Source organism: Musca autumnalis, unplaced genomic scaffold (assembly GCF_047663935.1).
Source record: "Musca autumnalis isolate F117 unplaced genomic scaffold, ASM4766393v1 scaffold_2, whole genome shotgun sequence".
Classification (NCBI taxonomy): domain Eukaryota; kingdom Metazoa; phylum Arthropoda; class Insecta; order Diptera; family Muscidae; genus Musca; species Musca autumnalis.
The window spans coordinates 177,188,081-177,208,588 of NW_027411755.1; the positions used below are offsets into that span (position 1 = coordinate 177,188,081).

A 20,508-nucleotide genomic window follows, 5' to 3' on the forward strand; every position below is an offset into this window, starting at 1 on the left:
TAATTTTAGTTCAGAAAAATAAGAATTTAACAACACTAATGTTTACCAAATAACTTGAATTAATTCAAAATTAAAAAAAAACATAGCTTTTGCAAGTTTTTTAACCATTTATTTACACTTTTGTCATCGTTTGAGTATTTTTGTTTTTCTACAACACACACAAACAAACAAAGACATCATAAAACAGATGCATTTTTTTTGGTAGTTTATGATGAAAAAGCAGGGTTGCGTATAATAGTATGGTGTTTTCGTGCGTTGTTTAGAATAAATGACGCAGCTATCGTCATTTATTTTTGTGTGGTAAATTACGCAAAATGTTGCCTGTTATAGCAAATAAATGACGAAACAGCCCTAAAACCTGTTTTTCGTGCTAATGTAAAAAGCACATTGGGGAAGCAAGCAAAGCAATCGACGATTGATTCTGTTCCTGCCTTTAATGCGGCCGCCTGTCTAGGGTATTAAGCGACTATTAAGTTTACGCTTCGACGGGTCATGTTAAGAAAAAACAGCCTCGTTAAGGAATAAGCAAATCACTGAAACTAAGCGAAGAGCTGATAGAATTTTTGACTTAATATCAAAGGCTTACATTTACGAAATCCACTCGATTTCAACTGTCACTTCCATTGCTTAAACGTCAAAGGAAATCCAATGGATTTCAGATGAGTTTTGATTTGACGTCTACGCAAAGGAATTGACAGTTCAAATCGAGTAGATTTCGTAAATGTAAACCAAGCATTAATTTTCAAATTAGTATTTGGCCTTAATGTATTCTCATATACTTGTACCCACTGTGCATATAAATCGTTGCCACTACTGTAACGCCGTCAGATAAAGATTCAAGTTTCACTCAATTGCCGCCGTTGGATTGTAAGTTTAGTACGGCGCGGTTCTCTGATTAACAGCGAAAATATTTTTTCTGCGGGTGATTAATAAAAAATTGCAAATTACAAGAAAGAATTGCATAAAATTTGTGCAGAATAGTATTACCAATAGATATTGGATTAAACGCCAAAGCGTGTTGTTTTTTGTTAAGGGTTTTTAATAGATCTCAAATAACAATTGTGAAAGAAAAACGTACGCGAAGCCCATATTTATCTAACGTCCCAAATAGAAAGGGTGGAATTACGGGCGGAGGGTAGAAGAATACAAGGTTTAGTGTGCAAAAAATCATAACTTCTTGTTTGGCATATTTATTAATGAAAATTTTCGTTTGTGTGAACAAGAACTAAATTGAAAACTTCTCGGCAGAAAAATGGAAGCTCTTATACCGGTGATCAATAAATTACAAGATGTATTCAATACCGTGGGTTCGGATTCAATTCAACTACCACAAATTGTCGTCTTGGGCAGTCAGGTAAGCAAGTCATCAATGCTCTGTGTGTTTTTGTGAACACAGCCGCTGAAAAAAATGTCATAAGCAAACATGCCCCGTGAAATATGAACAATTTTCGTGTCGCCAGCGCAAAAAATGCAACCCAATACAAATTATATAATTCTTGACAAGAACCGGCACATGCTTTTTTCCACTTCCCTTAAAACTTAAATTCCTTGACACCTATAGAGTTGGACTTTCTTGTAGGAAAATGTTTATGTAATAACAGATGACAATATTGTTTTGGTTTTTGTTGTTCTTTTTCTTTCAAAACATACGGAGAAAATCAATATATTGCTGGCTGTTGGTAAATGCTGAAGAAAATAAAAGCAAATGCTCTGCTGGCTTTTGGTGGTGTTTGCGTGTGTGTGCATATGGAACGAGCGGGGTATATGCGGTGCAAGAGGTCCAAAGAGGAATCCTAGTATTTCAATGTGCGCTGATTTATTTACATATGTTTCTATTTTCAATTATAACACTTGTGTATTGCAGCTTTTTCTTGTGAATACTTTGACCTGCCAGTACCGGTATTCTTTGTTATTTCTAGCGTCTTATAAGACCGGGTCTTTTTATGGTGTTGGTCATTTTGTTGTCATTATTTTCTAGAAAGCAATTTAAGAACTTAGTTTTCTTCGAAGACTTTTAGTAGAACTGCTACAATATGTACTTGTATTTAGTTGTATTTTTATACTATTTACCACGAAAAATTACACATCATACACACACACACACTTTTAAGGGCATCCAACTGATGATAATCATATCATCGACAAGTACGATGTTTAATAGAAGCAAAGCAGGAATGTAGAAGACAACCGACAGTATTGAAATATTTTGAAGGCGCTCTCAAAATCCATATCGGAATAAAAATAAAGAGCCAACACAAATTGGTGGAAATACGTCTGTCTACATAGGATTCGGAATACAGTTCTAATTAGTTTTTGACATCATACAATGGAGACGATGATGAACGAAATTGATGGTATCAACGGACAAGGCGACCATTTGTTATTGCTCTGAACACTTTCGCCACAAGTTGTCCTTAATTAACTGATTATAACCGAAGGTCTGTTCCACAAATCAAATGTTAAACAGACAAAATAAACTTGATTTTCTGCGATACTTCAACTGACAATAATGGTGGATGTTATTGTTGTTTGGCAGACCTTCTGTTGTTACAGACTGAGCTGGGGTGACTGTCTCGTGTTCTATATCGGAAACGAAGTTTTGATATGACCTTCTTCGCCTGGGTTTTTCATCGAAGTTTTGTTCTTCGAATTCCTTATGCTTGCACTGGCAGTGCGTCTTGAATTGGCTCTGAAGTAAAAAAAGTTACAACTAGGCTCACTAGTAGAGCTTTTGGGTCCATTATCTTGCTTTACGTACTCATCCCCGTCTATTAATATCTGTACCCCAGGTTATAAGCCCAACATTAGCTGTCTTGTTGAAGGTAATTTGGTAACCCGTCGTTTCTCTTGGGTCAGACCATCTCCCTATAATTGCCTCCATCAGCAGTCCGTCCAACTTCATCACCTCTGAACGTCAGGAGAAAGCTAACTGGAATAGTTTCAGAGAGTTCCTCAATCCCCGCTTCGGAGAACTGCCCAACCCTTCTCCGGGACATTATCACAGCTGCAGGCGCTCGGTATATACCATTTGGTCGAATACCCGATGTGAGACCAAATGTGTCAGCAGAGGCAGCCGAATTAGTAAATGAGCGTGATGAGAATCAACCCTAGTGACACCAGAAAACTGAAGCTGACGATTGGTCGGTGAGCAAAGGGGAACAAATGGGTAAATCTTCTGAAGAATGAGTTGTTGCAAAAACTCTTGAGGCTCAGCGTAAGAAATAGCTGTCCAGTTGCCGATCATCAGCATGGGTTCCATAAGCAGCATAGCATACACGCCATCTCCACACAAATTAGAAGAGGACTCAGCCAGAACAAGCAGTACGATAGAACAGTGTTGGTGGCGCTCGACTTATCAAAATCCTTTGATATTGTCTAGCACATCACGCTGTTTAAGGACATCGGATAGAGTACCCTGCCGCCTACTTTAAAACGCTGGATAATCAATTATATGTGTGGACGCCAGTCGTACGTAAAATTCATAAAAAAGAAGTCCAAGCCCCGTTGTGTGAAACAAGTGGGCTGTATTCCGCCCCTCCAGACGGCATTGAGATCGTAACCTATGCAGATGACTGTATGAACTTGGCGGCAGGTAACTTCCCTGATGTCATTTGTGAAAGGCGACGAATATGCAAATATCCGCCACTAAACTCTGTTCACCACAAGGACGGCAGAGGTTAGAACAGAGTTGAATGTCATGGTCGATGGTAGCAGAATTCCGACCACTAACTACTCCAAAATTCTAGCATTTTCATGCCGTACGCGCATCCAGATGCTATCTGCGACAAGCTGAGATGTAGGAACAAGGTCCTCAAGTCATTAGCCGGCATCGCTTGGGCTGCAGATAAAGAAACCTTGTTGACCATATATACCGCGATAAGTCGGTCCGTGGTAAGCTATGCGGGGCCAGTTTGGTCCGCGAATATAATTGCACGCAATGGAAAAATATTAAAACCTGTCAGAATATCGCCCTGAGAACTGCAACAGGGTGCCTCTTCATGTCTTCAGTGGACAATCTGCATGAGGAGACAAAGATTCTTCCAGTACAGCAACACAGTGGCTTTCTTTTGTTGCAGTACTTACTCGGTGTTTACCGTGAAACCATATGGTGGATAGGATTCCCCAACCAGACATGTTAGGAGGGATCTTCATTATCTAGAAATTGAGATCCAACGTTAAAACAGAGAACCCCTACATGAACGTGCCTGTCAAGGAGATTTAAATAGCATTCATATCGTGTGAATGCGGTCCTCGGAGAACATCCCCCATATATCGCAGCTGAGGAGCGCCATGTGCGACGACAGTTTTGGCTCAACTGCTCTCGGGGTGGTGCAGCCGTCTGATTTCCTGTAGGGCAAGGATCGATGAAACCGTGCAAAACATATGTCCATCATTCGGTACAGGTCTGCTCGACTCATTGCACCTTTTCAACTGCCCTGCTCCAGTAGATCTGTGGTCACATTACTAGAACTGGAGATAGAACCAGAGCCAGATTAAACAGAAAATTAACTTACAAACCTAAAATAAAAACACTGTTACAACAACATCATTGGAATGCGGTCCTCGGAGTACACCCCCTGGGTTAGGTTAGGTTAAAGGAAGAGAGAAAGAAGAAGATAGATGGTGTTAGCTGGTAGAGTGTGGGTAGAGTTTCCGGGTTATTGTATGTTTGTGGTTGTAGTTTGTGTTTGATTAAATGCTGTTTGTTGGAGCCATATCAGGCCCTTTGCGAGATAGAGCAATTCTGACGGTTCTGTTTCGCAGAATGCTGTTAAGGACTGAGTTATATGTTCTCCTATGGTACGCAGTCTTCTGGAGATTAACATAGGACAACTGCATAACAGGTGCTCGATTGTTTCTAGTTCCTCTTCATCATCGCACAGCCTGCAGTGTTCAGCCGAGCTTTCCTCCCACTTGCACGTCATTGCTCTTAGTCTGCAGTGGCCAGTAATAATTCCCACTGCTAGTCTCAGGTCGGGTTTCTTCAACGTGAGCAGTGAGGCGGTTCTCTGCTTGGATGGTTTTGGCCAGATGGCCCTTGAAGTGTTGCAGCTTGACGTATTTTGCCAGAGTTGTCGAAACTTATCCCGACAGCCCTGTTCTATTATTGGAGTTGTCAACTGTGATGTTTGGGGACTTCGATCCGCGGCGTGCGAGTTCATCGGCTGCTTCATTCCCTTTGATGTTGCAGTGTCCTGGGACCCAACACAAGGTGACGATTGATTTTAGTGACCCCAAAGCGAGTTTGCAGTCTAGGACCGCCGCGGACTTTATATGATGTGACTTGAGTGATTTAAGGGCCGCTTGGCTATCGACAAAGATAGTCACCGGTCCAGATAAGTCCTCTTTAAAGTTGTTAATCAGTTCCGCAGCTTTCCTGATTGCAAAAACTTCGGCTTGGAAGACACTACAATATTCGTTCAGCCTGTATGAGATTTGTATATCGAGGGATTCGCTATAGACACCTGCTCCTGTGCCTGTTTCCATCTTAGAGCCATCAGTATAAATCTCTATACCGTCTAGAGGTGGGCTGCTGAGTGTCCACTCATCCCTATGGGGTATGTGCACCTTCGTTTCCTCGAAGCACATTTGTGGTGATATATAGTCACTGATATTCCCCGAGGATATTGGTAGTTCGAGGACCCCCTATCTATCACCGCAGTTATAGACCTTCAGCTGGCGCGATAAACCAGAGCAGTTTTGGCTCAACTGCGTTCGTAATGGTGAAGCCATATAAATTCCAATAGGGCAAGGATTGATGATACCGTGCAAAACCGCTGCCCAGCAGGCGGTGCAGGTCCCCATAAAACTCAACTAACCCCAGTGGCTTTGTGGTTACAACCTATTGAAGCAGCCACATTAAACCCCAAGTATGTTTGGATGAAATCATTTTCAAACAATTTGGGAGTTAATTTAGCCCTGTCCGTCCTACATTCTGTCACCCATATTACTCCAAACTTAGATCAAGTTCGAAGATGGGCCAAATTGGTCCACTCCTTTCGGTACCTCGCCCACAAATGTTCAAAATTTTTCGGATCAACCGATTTGGTCCAAATTTTCTTTCTAGCAATATACTTCCAGACATAGACAGGTTTGAATATAGACCATGGTCCAATCCATCTTGTACCTCCGACATACATTTTTTCTCTAGAATTTTTCTTCTGCAAGTTGTTCTCGTGGCCAAGTCCATATTTCCTAATGAGATAATTGCCCTGTGGGCACCAGCGAAGTTGTTTGATGAATACGATTACTTACGAATTTAGAATGTATTTGATTTGGGCGAAATTTTACTCATCGTAAAATGTCTTCCTTACAAAAGTTCAACATTTTCGCTTAAGTGCAGTTTAAGGGCTGTTCGAGGATCTTTTTTTACTGAAAATTCTCCTTGCAATCCTTTTTACAGCGATATAATTTGGTTCATGGGCAAGTCTATGCTTCCAGACATATTGGTCCAAACCTCTAAATAACCTAAATCGGGCTGTTCGAGAATTGTTTTGGGAATTTCATCGAAGGTAGTCCATGTCACTTTTGATTACAGGTCTAAAAGATCAAAAAATCTTACGTTGTCGAACTAAAATGGCACGATAAACTATTGAAAGGAATTATTCTCGAAATTAAATTCATATCTAAAAAGGCAAAATTTTTAAATAAATAAAATCAGCTGAGCCAGGCTTGGGTTTGAACTCACGCCCTTAAAAACACAAGGAAAAAGTGTCACGGCGTGTTAGTGTTCAGAGCCAAACTCATTACTTTCAAAGACTACGCTAAGCGTTTGTCATGAAAGCCATACAATGACTGAAAAAATATTCAGCATTATATTTTTTTTGCTAGAGAAAGACAATACTTCCTGAAATATGGGCCATAAAGTGTCCACTCCTTCATAAATATAGGGTCACTCCATAATAAATACAAAGTTTTTGTAGCCTTTGTTATAATGCTATAATTTTATTCTGTATAGACTGTATCGATTAGGTCTGCCAGTGGAAAAATAGGCCTACTGTTTTTGATACCTTCCCCACAAACGTCTAAAAGCATACGCTGAAAATTTTCAAAACTTCTTTATTCACCTGGGAAATGCTACTTATTTTCAAAACTAGGAATCTATTCTTAGCACATTTAGGTTCACTGCCCTTGCTATTATTTGGACATTCACCTGCTGAGAGTATTATATGTCTGGCGGCGAAGCTGACTGATACTTTTTAGCTTGCTAAATTTTTTTTAACGTCTGTCTCCATAACTGGTGTCCTCTTGGGTTTGATTGCTACTCGGTGATAAGAAGTTCCCATGCTATCGGTCAAAATGCAAAATCACCAACACCCTGAAGGAAGTTTCGTGTCATTTATCTAGAAAATATGTATAATTATCTGGCTTGTCCAATTATTGCATAAAATTTACCTTTGTTGGACAGAACGAAAATCTGTCCATATTGCACCCAACATGTATATTTCCTGATAGTTGATTTGAACTTCTTTTTGCAATAAGAGGAATTAATTACTCCTTTATGATAGAATCATATTTAAATATATAGTGATAATTTAAGTACATGTGCATATGTTGTTTGTAAAGTATTAATTCTCATTCATTTGTTTACATTCCTTCCCAAAATATTGTGTATTTCACCCACCTGTTAATTGTTGTTATTGCTGCTGCTGCGGCCATTGTTTTTATCATTCCCTAAAAGCACATTAGAAATTGTGTCAATGCTTGTGTTGAATTTGTTTAATGGCATTCGTTGTTATGCCGTCACCGGCATTTATTTTTGGCGATAACAGCAACCGTCTATTGCCGCGCTCAAGTGGTTGACAATTGATATAAAAACCACTAATCCACAGCAACAAGGTGTTGTACTCGAGGTATGCGCTGTGCAAAATATAATTGTGTGCGTATGCTGGGCAATAATAACCCTGTAGGAAATGTCAATAGTGAATCTATACTGACTTACTACTGACATTGTCAACAGTACTACTGACAAACTGTAGACAACTAATGTAATTTCCTATAGACATTTTGTATGAACGTGTCATTCGAAAGTCAGTACTGACAATGGAACTAGTATGTCAATAGTAAGTCAGTAGTTCCTGAGGAACCATGTGTTGACATTGGAGGTAGTGAGTCAGTATAGACATTGGAGGTAGTAAGTCAGTATAGACATTGGAGGTAGTGAGTCAGTATAGACAATGGAGGTAGTGCGTCAATAGTACCAGATTTTCAATACTAAACTTTTTAGCTTATTTGGAACTTTTCATAGATAAAACAGCTATATAGTACGTTTAATAAGAAGATGAAGCTACACATTTGTTTAAATACTATATTTTATTAAAGAATAAAACAAATAATATTGAAAATGCTAAAAATGTACAAATTGCGTATTACAGTATTTTAATCTTTTTAAATGGCTAAGCCAAAGATTCCACATAAGTAAAAATTAGTAAATAAAGACAATGTTTTCAAGGCTGCCTAAACATTTTAACATATAAATAATAAAAAACGTTTTCATTTTATTTTCTTGGCCAAGTCTCACCAATGACTTGTCTGCTTAATATAGTTCTTCTTCTGTTGCACTTAACGTTTTATCAGGCGATTTGCTGAATGTTGATGATCTAGGAATTGAAAAGAATAAACATATATAAATAAACATAAATAAACAATATGTCCTTAAATTTGCTTGCCTATTACAGCTGTATAACATTGGAAAAATCTCACAATCGATTTTTGACAAATAATTCTCCAACATTGTAATTCATTATTATGTTTAGTTGCATTCAGCATTTCCAGCGAGGCGGGACAATATATACATCAGGCTCCACAATCTTCTCTAAGGGTTCCACATACTGTCTAATTGTCGAGATTTCACCACAAATGTTGTTAGTCGCCTCAAAATTCGTACTTTGCTATAGAATTGTTTATTTTTCACATGTCTTTTATATTTTCTTTTGCTCATACTTGTTATTGAAATTATATGCTTTAAGTTGTCACGATATTTTATTGATTTTTACAAAAACACTTTTTTCACCAACCGCAAAAATTATTTTACGCCAAACAATTAAAAAAATTAAAAAAAGATGCCTTCATCTGTCAATACACACAATGCTTCTTCTTATTAAGGTAAAGGTATCAATAGTTGACAACCTGGTGACAAAGTGTTGACTTTGTCACCATATTAGTAGACAAAGTGGCGACATGTCAACACATGACCCCACACTTCCTACAGGGAATTGATTGATTTCCAATAATTTACTGCTGGACTGTTAGAAAAACGTGGTCGATTTCAATTAAACAAACGAACACCTTCTGGTTGAAAATTAACTTTTTTCAAAGTAACATTTTATTCCTTTTCGAGATTCTCCATATTTTTTTATGTATGCACATTTGTATACAAATTTATAAATATGTACATTATTTTAGTATATATTCTATGGTTGAAAGAAACAATTTATCAATTTTATTATTTTAAATCAGTTGTGTTGTGTTTTTATGGTTGACATATTCTGACGATGACAAAACGGAATATTCTTGAATAACCAACCACAAGATATTGTCATAATATTGTTTTTTAATAGAATTGTAAGTTTAAATAAAATGTCGAGTAATACATAATGAATAACTAAGGAGATTGAATAATTTATATACCATTACCTAGACAAACCATTTCGTCATTAAAATACACTTGGATACACAGTTATGATGGGTAAATGTTTGGAATACACAACTGCAAAAAGAACAGCCTTATCTATTAGATTAGATTATATGATACGTGGGTGCTGTTGCTTGTAGGCAGCCACTTCACTCGGAAATTAGCGAAATTATTGTGCTCGTCCTGAAAAAAGACAAGAGGATAGGAAGGCTATACTATAGAATAATTTAAAACATCTTCTGTCTACTAGAGATGACCTTAAAAACTCTTCTGTCTTCTAGAGAGGACATTAGAAGGTCTTTTGTCTACCGTAAATGGTCTTCTGTCTACTATAGAAGACCTTAAAAGCTTATCTGTCTATTAGAGAAAGCCTCAAAAAGTCATATGTTTACTAGGGAAGACTTCAAAAGGCTTCTGTCCATTATAGAAGAACATTCAAGGTCTTCTGTCTGTTATAGACTACCTTAAAAGATCAACTGTCTATTAGAGAATACTTTAAAAGGTCATCTGTCTAGTAGAGAATACTGTCTACCAACGAAAACCTCAAAAGGTCTTCTGCATACTCGAGAAGTCCTTAAAAGTCTTCTGTCTACTAGGGCAAACCTAAAAAGTTCTTCTGTATACTATAGAAGACCTTAAAAGGGCTTCTGTTCACTAGGGTAGACCTAAAACGTCTCCTGTCTACTAGGCAGGACCTTAAAAGGTCTTCTGTCTTCTAGATAATACCTTAAAAGCTCTTCCGTCTGCTATAGAAGACCTTGAAGGTCTTCTGTATACTCGAGAAGACCTAAAATTGTCTTCTTTGTAAGAGAGAAAACCTTAAAAGGCCTTCGGCCTACTGTATAAGACTTTAAAGGTGTTCCGTCTACTATAGAAGACCTTAAAAGTTCTTCTGTATACTCGATAAGAACTTAAAAAGTCTTCTATCTACTAGAAAGGACCTTAAATTGTCTTCTTTGTACGAGAGAAAACCTTAAAAGGCCTTCGGTCTACTATAGAAGACTTTAAAGGTCTTCTGTCTACTATAGAAAACCTAAAAAAGGTCTCCTGTACACTTAAGATGTTTTCGGTCTACTAGAGAGGACCTTAAAATGTCTTCTAGGGATGACCTTAAAAGGTATTCTATCTTCTATAGAAGTCATTCTGTCTACTATAGAAAACCTTAAAAGGTCTCCTGTTTACTAGAGCAACTTTAAGAAGTCTTCAGCCCACTGGAGAAGACCTTAAAAGGTCTTCTGTCTACTGGAGAAGACCTTGAAAGATCTTCTGTCTACTATAGAAGACAATAAAATGTCCTCTGTCTGCTATAGAAGACCTAAAAAGGAGAGTAGATACCACAGTGAGGTAAGGAACAAAAAGGGTTCAATTGAACTTGATTGGGGGTTAATTTAATTGAGTCTAGGATGATCCGTCCCATCGTCACTTAAGGTTCATGCAATATGTTAACAGGGCCGCAGGATCTATGGAAGCATAAGTAGCCGAGAGATGCAATATCATGGTCACAAACAGCCTGTGGCTTTTGATTGTCAGTCTAGGATACCTTCTTCATCTTCACGTAGCCTTTAGTACTCAATTTCGTTGTCCTCCCACTTATAATAGATATAATTCTGCAATGACCCCTACAACTTTTTCACGCCCTGAGATTGCCGGCCAGATTGACTTCGATACCTTGTATCCAGGTCCGTCTTGACAGATCTTTACGGTTTTCTCTGCGTATAGTTTATTGAGTTTGTCGAGGAAGCAGCAAAGCGGTGGCTTGGCGCAGTTCTCCACCAGAGGGTCACACACTCCACGCTGTTTGAGGACATCGAGCGGACAACCTTTGCGCCAACTTTGAAACATTGGAAAATCAATTATATGTGTTGAAAAGAAAGTTCAAGCCCCGTAGAGTGAAACAGGGAGCGCACCAAGGTGTGGTGTTATCTCCGGAACTGTTTATCCTCTATCTCTCCTGTATTCTACCCACCTAATCTTCCCAAATTTTTCCACAAGAGGAGTATGCAAACACTAAATCTACGACCACTCTGTTCAACACCTAGACGGCAGAGGTGAGACGGTAACAGAATTCCGACCGCAAACTACCCCAAAATTATAAGGGTCACATTCGACAGTATGTTCCTGTCATCCGCGCATGCCACAGCTATCTGTGACAAGCTGAGATGTAGGAACAAGCCCCATCGGGTCGTTGGAAAAATATTCAAGCATGTCAGAATGCCGCTGTGACAACTGCAACAGGGTGCCTCCTCATGTCTTCAGCGGTCCATCTACATGAGAAAACAAAGATTCTTCAGGTACAGCAACACAATTACATGCTTTCGTTGTAGTACTAGCTCGGGTGTTACCGTGAGAGCCATCCTAATGACCATATGGTGGATCGATCTCCCCACCTACGCATGTCAGGAGGGATCTTAGTGATTTAGAAAGATAGGTCTAACGTTACAAGACAGAACCCCTAGAGCAACAAGCCTATCAAGCAGGTTTAAATAGCATTCACACAGATGCAGTCGCAGATACCACAAACAACTATCGTGTGAATGCGGTCCTCGGAGAACATCCCGACCTATCGCAGCTGAGAAGCGTTAGCTTCTACGGCAAACCAGAGTATTTTTGGCTTAACTACGTTCGGGATGGTGCAGCTGTCTGAATGTCAAGGATCGGTGACACTGTGCAAAACATCTGCCCGGTACACGCCCGCACGTCCCACTGCACCTTTTCAACTGCCCTGCAAAACCTACTCAACTCACTCCCGTACATCTGTGGTTACATCCCATCGAAGCAGCCACATTCATAATTAAGTAGAAAAACCGATCCAATTTGTAAGGATCGAAGAGGAGGGGACAGCTTAAGAGCCGAATGAATGGATTCGACATTCACATTGCTATATGCCTTTCTTACCTATTTTTCAATCATTATTGATTTTGAGTGCGTCTACATTTCTGTTTTTATGGCAGCATCAAAACCAATTTTAAATCCTTGCAATTGCATTTATTGACGCATTTGTCTCTTTCATTTCAGAGTTCCGGTAAAAGTTCTGTACTAGAAAGTCTTGTGGGGCGTTCATTTCTTCCACGAGGTACTGGTATTGTAACAAGGAGACCATTGGTGCTACAATTAATTCACTGTCCATTATCGGATCGCAATCATCGGTCGGCGGAAAATGGTAATTATTCCGAAATTATAAACTATAACAGACTTATAATCCATACTTACCTTATTCTCCACCACAGGCACACTCAACGTGGAGGAATGGGGTAAATTTCTGCACACCAAAAAGATATTCACCGATTTTGATCAAATACGCACGGAAATTGAAGAAGAAACAGAACGCGTGGCCGGTAGTAACAAAGGAATTTGCTCCGAACCAATCAACTTGAAAATATTCTCAACCCGGGTGGTAAATCTAACTTTAGTTGATTTACCGGGCATTACAAAAGTTCCAGTTGGTGACCAACCCGAAGATATTGAACAGCAAATTAAAGATTTACTCCTGAAATATATTGAAAATCCCAATTCCATAATTTTGGCTGTAACAGCAGCCAATACAGATATGGCAACAAGTGAAGCATTAAAACTAGCCAAAGATGTTGATCCTGATGGCCGTCGAACATTGGCTGTAGTTACAAAACTCGATCTCATGGATGCTGGTACGGATGCCATTGATATTCTATGTGGTCGTGTTATACCTGTAAAGTTGGGTATTATTGGTGTCATCAATCGTTCACAACAAGACATAAAAGACAACAAAGACATTGAGGAACAACTGAAAGACGAGGCGGCATTTTTGCAACGTAAATATCCCACACTGGCTACACGTAATGGTACACCCTACTTGGCAAAGACTCTAAATCGCCTTTTAATGCATCACATACGAGACTGCCTGCCGGATTTAAAGACACGTGTCAATGTTATGTCTTCACAATTCCAATCTCTGCTAAATTCATATGGTGAAGATGTCAAGGATAAGAGTCAAACTTTATTACAAATTATTACGAAATTTGCCAGCGCCTATTGTTCGACCATTGATGGTACGGCACGTAATATTGAGACCACTGAATTGTGTGGTGGTGCACGTATTTGTTATATTTTCCATGAGACCTTTGGACGCACACTTGATTCCATTCATCCCTTAGCTGGTCTAACTAAAATGGATATTCTTACCGCTATACGAAATGCTACTGGTCCGAGACCAGCACTTTTTGTACCCGAAGTGTCATTTGAATTGCTAGTCAAACGCCAGATTCGTCGACTGGAGGAGCCTTCGTTACGTTGCGTGGAATTGATTCATGAAGAAATGCAACGTATTGTCCAGCACTGCGGCAATGAAGTACAACAGGAAATGTTGAGGTAAGATTTTGTGAATTTATTTTTGTACATAGTATCTCAACTAATTTCTCCATAGAGATTTTTTTAATTTAATATCCATAAGGTTATAATTGAGGATGAACTGCCATATTGTGTTCATCCTGTGTAGATTTGTAGAGATGATGATGGGGAGAAGATCGAAGTGTTAGTGTTTTTTAGACGTTACTAAGTTTGTCGTAGGACGTCGGTGGACGCACAGATTCTATAATTGGTATATCGATCGACTTATTTAGAGACACCTCGAGCTAGTTCGACAGCTAATTCGTTTCCATTCATGCTATTACGATGTCCTAGCATGCATGTTCGCATATTCGTTTCCTGCTTAGTCTGGCTATGGGTCTATATCCAGTTCTAGGAATGTGGCTTTTTCGATGGGGCAATTGAGCAGGTTTGGCAGGGCAGTTGAAAAGGTGCAGTGTGTCATGCGGGCCTGTGCCGTATGCTGGGCAGATGTTTTGCATAGTGTCATCGAACCTTGCCTATAGAAATTCAGACGACTGCACCATCCCGAGCGTAGTTGAGCCAAAACTACTACAAACGACCGGTTTGTCGTTGCTGCTGACCTCAGCTGCAATATATGGGGGGATGTTCTCCCAGTGCTCACACGATAGTTGTTTATGGCACCTGGGACTGCATCCGTGTGAATGCTATTCAACCTGCTTCATAGACTTGCTTGGATTCTCTCTTGTAACGTTGGACTTCTCTTTCTATAACATGAAGATCCCTCCTAACATGCCTGGATGGGGGAGTGCTGTCCATCATTTGCTTATTAGGATGGTAACTCCCAAGCAAGTACTGCAATGAGAGCATGCCATTGTGTTGCTATACTTGAAAAATCTTCGTCTTCTCTTGTCGTTCTCAGGGCGTTATTCAGACAGGTTTGAATATTTTCCCATTGCGTTGCACTTATATTCGCGAACCAAACTGGCCCCGCATAGATTACCACAGACCGACGTATCGCGTTATATGTGGTCAACAAGGTTTCTTTATTTGCACATCAAGTGCTGCCGGCTAGGGACTTGAGGTCCTTGTTCCTACATCTCAGTTTGTCGCAGAATGCACCAACATTGTGATTTCGCACTTCTTGTTCTGGTTGAGTCCTCGACTAATATGAGCTGCTTACGAAACCCATGCTGAGGCTCGGATAGTGGATAGCTATTTCTGACGCTGGGGAGGCGTAAAGCCCAAAGAGTCTTTGCTACGACTACAAAAGCGAAATTGGACTGTACGATTCACTTTTGCTGGCATCCTTGCCTGGCGTCTGTAGCGGGACCACCCTGCTATTTTCCAAACTTCGTTAACAATGAGGGTGGCTAGCGACAGGTTGAGAACTTTAGTGAGATACCCAACTCCCGACTCATCCACCTGTTTCAGCTTTGCCATGGAGATTCCATCTGGGCACAATGCTTTAGATGATTTAGGGTTCCTGTTGACATTCGCAACATCATCATCCATTATCAATTGTGGTGGTTCATCCTCGGCAGGAATAAATGGAATGCGACGTAGTACTCTTCGCTTCAAACTGTTATTCCCGGGGTACTCGTAAACTATTGATTGAAATAACTTGCGCACCTCTTCGCGTAACGTCGCCAAACGTGACTGAGGTAATGTCTTCCTTCTTTCCAGGGTTCGAGAGTGATTAAACCGTTGCTCACATTTCACTTATTCCAGCTCAAATGTTGCAACTCTTCAGATGATTTTGCCACATGTACCGCTTATGCTGACCCCTGACTCTGGGGTCACTGAGGTTGGCTCGACGAAGCTTATCACGCTAGTTTGCTAATCCCGCCGCCTTTGCTGGCAAATTTGGTCTAACTTCGTGTATTCGACCCGCAGGTATTTGGCGAGCGGCTGCAGAAGTAATGAAGTCTCGAAACGTCCTTTCTGCTAACCGAACATCAGAAGGGTTTGGCAGATCTCTGAAGCAGTGATTAGTAAACACTCTGAAATTAGGCCAATTAGCTTTCCCATGATTAATGAAAGTGTGGCATTCAGAGGTAATGAAGTAGGTCGGTCTACTGATGGATACAATTATGGGGAGATGGTCTGATACAGGAGAAATGACGGGTTGCCAGGCGACGACATTTGTCAGACAAGGTGACACTATCAGCCCGATCATGAATGTAAACTCCCTGTGAGTTTTGTCTTTCTGCCGTTGCAACTTAAAGGAGAAAGTGAAACAACTCAAGGGGAGTTGGTACTCATGACTGGGCTGTATGGTTATATCTGGCGAACTGTGAGACTCTCCGCTAATTTTGTTAGGGCCGTCCTCATTGACCGTGGGCTGTATGGTTATATCTGGCGAACTGTGAGACTCTCCGCTAATTTTGTTAGGGCCGTCCTCATTGACCGTGCAAAACGTAGAGCTATCTTATCTCTATCTGCTCAGTCAGCAGTATACCCCCTCGCCATTTCCAAAGACCAAATATCACAGCTCATAGTGAGCATTAAAGTTCCCCAAGACCAGTCGCTCATGACCTTCCAAAAGCAGGCTAATGTTGGGCCTAGAACCTGAAGTACAGCTATTTATCGGCGGTATGTATACTTTAAGCAATTCAACCTCGTCAGTTCCACACCTGACTGCGACCCCCATACATTCCACGTACTGGTCATTAAAAACAAGCACCTCATTTGTCTATTCTTTTCTTATTCTTTTACAGATTCCCAAAACTCCATGAAAAGATTGTTGATGTTGTTACACAGTTGCTGCGCCGTCGTTTACCGACCACAAATGTTATGGTGGAAAATCTAGTTGCCATTGAATTGGCATATATCAATACAAAACATCCCGACTTTCACAAGGATGCTGCCCTCGTGCCAAGTCTATTGAAAACAGATAATATAATGGATCCCTATGGACAGCAACAACAATTGACCAGACGTTCAAATACCCCAAGAACAACAAATTCCTCGCCCCAGGTAATGGCTGTGCAACAATTACAAAAAGAACAACAAAAACAACTGATGCAGCAACAACAACACCAAGATCAGCAACATCATAATGATGTTGGAGAACAGGTATGTACTGGTGGAATCACTAGCTCAAACAATATACTACATACATATTTTTATATACTTTTTTCTTCCTCAGAATCATATCGGTGAAAATCCCCAAAGTAACTGGTTATCGAATATTTTACCTCCAGCCTCCAACAATGCCCAAAGTATTGACAACTCTAATCACAATACTCCATTACACAATTCTTTAATGAGTCCCGTGAAACCTGTAAATCTGTTGCCCGATGTACCAGCCAATCAGGGTTCAAGGCGTTTAACCGATAAAGAGCAAAAGGATTGTGATGTTATTGGTAACTTTCATTTTATTTCGTTCGCTTTTGAAGGGTTACATTTTAAACATTTCACTTTCTTTTCTTGCAGAACGTTTAATCAAATCCTATTTCTATATTGTACGCAAATCCATACAAGATTCAGTACCAAAGGCCGTTATGCATTTTCTAGTTAATTATGTTAAGGATAATTTACAAAGTGAATTGGTAACACATTTATACAAATCGGATACTGTCGATACATTACTCAATGAATCGGATCACATTGCGATACGTAGAAGAGAAGCGGCCGATATGTTGAAGGTTGGTTGCAAGCAAAGGCATTTTGGTTTTAAAATGTCTATTAATGTTTTTTTATTTTAATCATTCCTTTTTAGGCTTTAACAAATGCCAACCACATTATTAGTGAAATCCGTGAAACCCATATGTGGTAGATGTCAGTCAGAACAATATATACGCATGAAAAAAGCAGCAACGCTACCACAATAGCACTCAAATCAATCGCAGCAACATACAGTCAGCATTATTCATCATCTCGCTCTTCAAAAGAATCAAAAACCGTAAAACCCAAAATTCCCCGCTATCACCTATCTATCACACATTTAATTGTTCGCGTTTACGAAATAGCATATATGACATACATAATACCTATTTGGAAGAAATAAAAGGAGTTAGCAACGCTTGTCCCTGCTCTTTCAAAAACTTGTGTCTACGTTAGGAAGAAAAAAAAAAAAACAAAAATAAAAAATTAAATAAAACTTGTTAAACACTGTTTTCGCTATTTACTACACCCACGCAAACATTTGTTTATTACTTCCTTTCTTTCTTTATGTTGTATTTGTATTTATTTAGTAATATCGAGAAAATACAAAACCATTAATCTCCAATAGAATAGAACGCAGTCGGTATTTATTTGTGTTAATTTCTAGCTTACTAGGCGTTTACACACAGACAGTATTGGCAAGACAATAGCAAAGTTACAAACCATTTTCCCCAATACATTCATACTTGTCTCTATACATATTTAAAAATTTATAAATGTATTTGTGAAAAAGGTTTGTATTTTTGCTATTGTCTTGCCAATACTGGCATTTGTAAACGCAGGGTTAAAAGCAATGATTTTTAATTTCTAATTTGGAGAGTTTTGAACAAATAAAAAATACTCCAGACTTAAAACAATAAAATAAAAAATATATACAACAAGTGTTATAGATGCCAACTTTGGGGCTATTGTTTGCAAAGTGTGGTAACTAATGGGGAGAAAACATAATAGTGAATAGACGCAATGACCCATAGTCGAATATTTTTCGCCCTAAAAAATATACAGTACCCCGTTCACCTATGAGACCAATATCCCGAACTGCTGAACGTATACATCCCGCCGATAAACAGCTGCACTCCAGGTAATAGGTCAAACATTAACTCTCTTTTGGAAGGTCATAACCTTCTGGTCTTAGGGAATTTTAATGCTAATCGTGAGATTTGGCATTAGATCCTTTAAAACCACCAGAAGGGTATAGTGCTGGCGGAGCAGATTAATAGCTCGACGTTTTGCATGGTCAATGAGGACGCCCCTAACAGAACTAGCAGAGAGTGTCGCAGTTCACCAAACTTAACTATCCTGTCATAACATACTAACATATAAATACTGTTACAACAACAACATCGTGTCAACTGGTCTGACAAATGACTTCACCTGGCAATCCATCGTTTCTCTGGGAAAGCTAATTGGCCTAGTTTCAGAGAGTTCACAAATCACCGCTTCAGAGATCTGCTCATCTTCGGGTAACAGAAAGGACGTTCCGAGACATCATCACTTTTGTAGCCGCTCGCCAAATACCTGGTGGTCGAATACCCGAAGTTAGACCGAATTTCCCAGCGGAGGCGGTGGCATAAGCAAATGAGCGTGAAAAGCTTCGTCGAGCCAACCTCAGTGACCACAGAGTCAGTGAGCTGACAGTGGAAGTTAACAGGTTGGTCAGCGAACATTAGCGGAACATGTGGCAAAATCATCAGAAGAGTTGCAACATTGGAGCCGGAATAAGTGAAATGTGAGCAACGGTTTAGTTACTTTCGAACCCTGAAAAGAAGGAAGATATTACCTCAGTCACGTTTGGCGACGTTACGTTGACTGACCCGAAGATTTGCGCAAGTTATTTCAAACGATAATTTGTCGAGCACCCCGGGGAGTGACAGGGCCAAAAGTATTACGTCGTATTAGATCTCTTCCTGCCGAGGATAAACTAAAACAATTTACAATGGATGATGTTGCGAATGCCATCAGGAGAGCTAAGTCATCCAAAGCGTTCTCTGTGGTAATGCTGAAACGGCTGACACCACATTCTTCCTGAAGTATGGAAATGGACAGGGTGATTCCCCTATTGTAGCCAGGCAATGATGCCATCAAAGGTGAATCGTACAGACCGATTTTGCTTTTGTCGCCTGTAGCAAAGACCATTGAGGCTTTACTCCTCCCCGGCATCAGAAATAGCTATCCCAGTTGCCGATCATCAGCATGGGTCCCGTAAGCAGCATTACATTACAACAGAGCTGAGTATCTCACCAAAATTTTAAGCTCAGGGTGGCGTATTAGTCGATGACTTAACCAGAACAAACCGTACAATAGGATACTGTGCCTTTGGTTCTGTCAAGCACTCCACCTTGTTTAAGGACATCGAGCAGACAACCCCTCCGGCCAAGTGTGAAACGTTGAATAATCTATATGTGTGGACGCCAGTCGTACGTGGAATTCAGGAAGAAAAAGTCCAAGCCACGTAGACTTTAACATGTAGTTCCCCAAGGTGGAGTGATATCTCGGGAACTGTTTAACCTCTAAAATTTAAGGGGTTACATTCGACACCATATTCATCTGCGACAAGCTGAGATGAAGGGACAAGGTCCTCAGGTCAGTGGCCGGCAGCAGACAAATAAACCTTGTTGACCACATATAACGCGATAGATATGTCTGTGGTAAGATTGTGGAGCAAGTGTGGTGCGCATCGCGATGGAAAAATATTCAAACCTGCCCGAATGCAGCCCTGAGAACTGTAACAGGATGCCTCCTCATGTCTTCAATGGATCATCTACATGAGGAGACAAAGATTCTTCCAGTACTGCAAAATAATGACATGCTTTCGTTGCAGTGCTTGCTCGGGTGCTACCGTGAGAGTCATCCTAATCATCATATGGAGGATAGGACCCCCGCCCAGGCATGTCAAGGGGGAT

The 20,508-nt window shown here is 40.0% G+C and overlaps 1 protein-coding gene across 3 annotated transcripts; it reads left to right on the top strand.

Annotated features, from left to right (window-relative positions):
* Window positions 1-859: 859 nt before the first annotated feature.
* Window positions 860-18,083, top strand: Drp1 (dynamin related protein 1). Of its 3 annotated transcripts, none has more exons than XM_073970050.1 (8): window positions 860-1,150; window positions 1,249-1,354; window positions 12,650-12,794; window positions 12,862-13,978; window positions 16,657-17,014; window positions 17,088-17,304; window positions 17,375-17,586; window positions 17,661-18,083. In XM_073970050.1, the coding sequence occupies exons 2-8, from the start codon at window positions 1,253-1,255 to the stop codon at window positions 17,715-17,717; spliced, it is 2,208 nt and encodes a 735-aa protein (XP_073826151.1). In that variant the 5' UTR covers window positions 860-1,150; window positions 1,249-1,252; the 3' UTR covers window positions 17,718-18,083. The 3 variants fall into 3 exon arrangements, with proteins under 3 accessions (XP_073826151.1, XP_073826150.1, XP_073826152.1); XM_073970049.1 differs by having other exon boundaries at window positions 870-1,150; window positions 1,224-1,354; XM_073970051.1 differs by having other exon boundaries at window positions 870-922; window positions 1,224-1,354.
* The last annotated feature ends 2,425 nt before the right edge of the window (window positions 18,084-20,508 follow it).

Coding starts and splice junctions, on each gene's coding strand:
- Drp1 (XM_073970050.1), top strand. CDS start 1,253: ATGGAAGCTCTTATACCGGTGATCAATAAATTACAAGATGTATTCAAT. Junction 12,795..12,861: donor TCATCGGTCGGCGGAAAATG/GTAATTATTCCG, acceptor TCTCCACCACAG/GCACACTCAACGTGGAGGAA. Junction 17,305..17,374: donor AAAGGATTGTGATGTTATTG/GTAACTTTCATT, acceptor CTTTTCTTGCAG/AACGTTTAATCAAATCCTAT.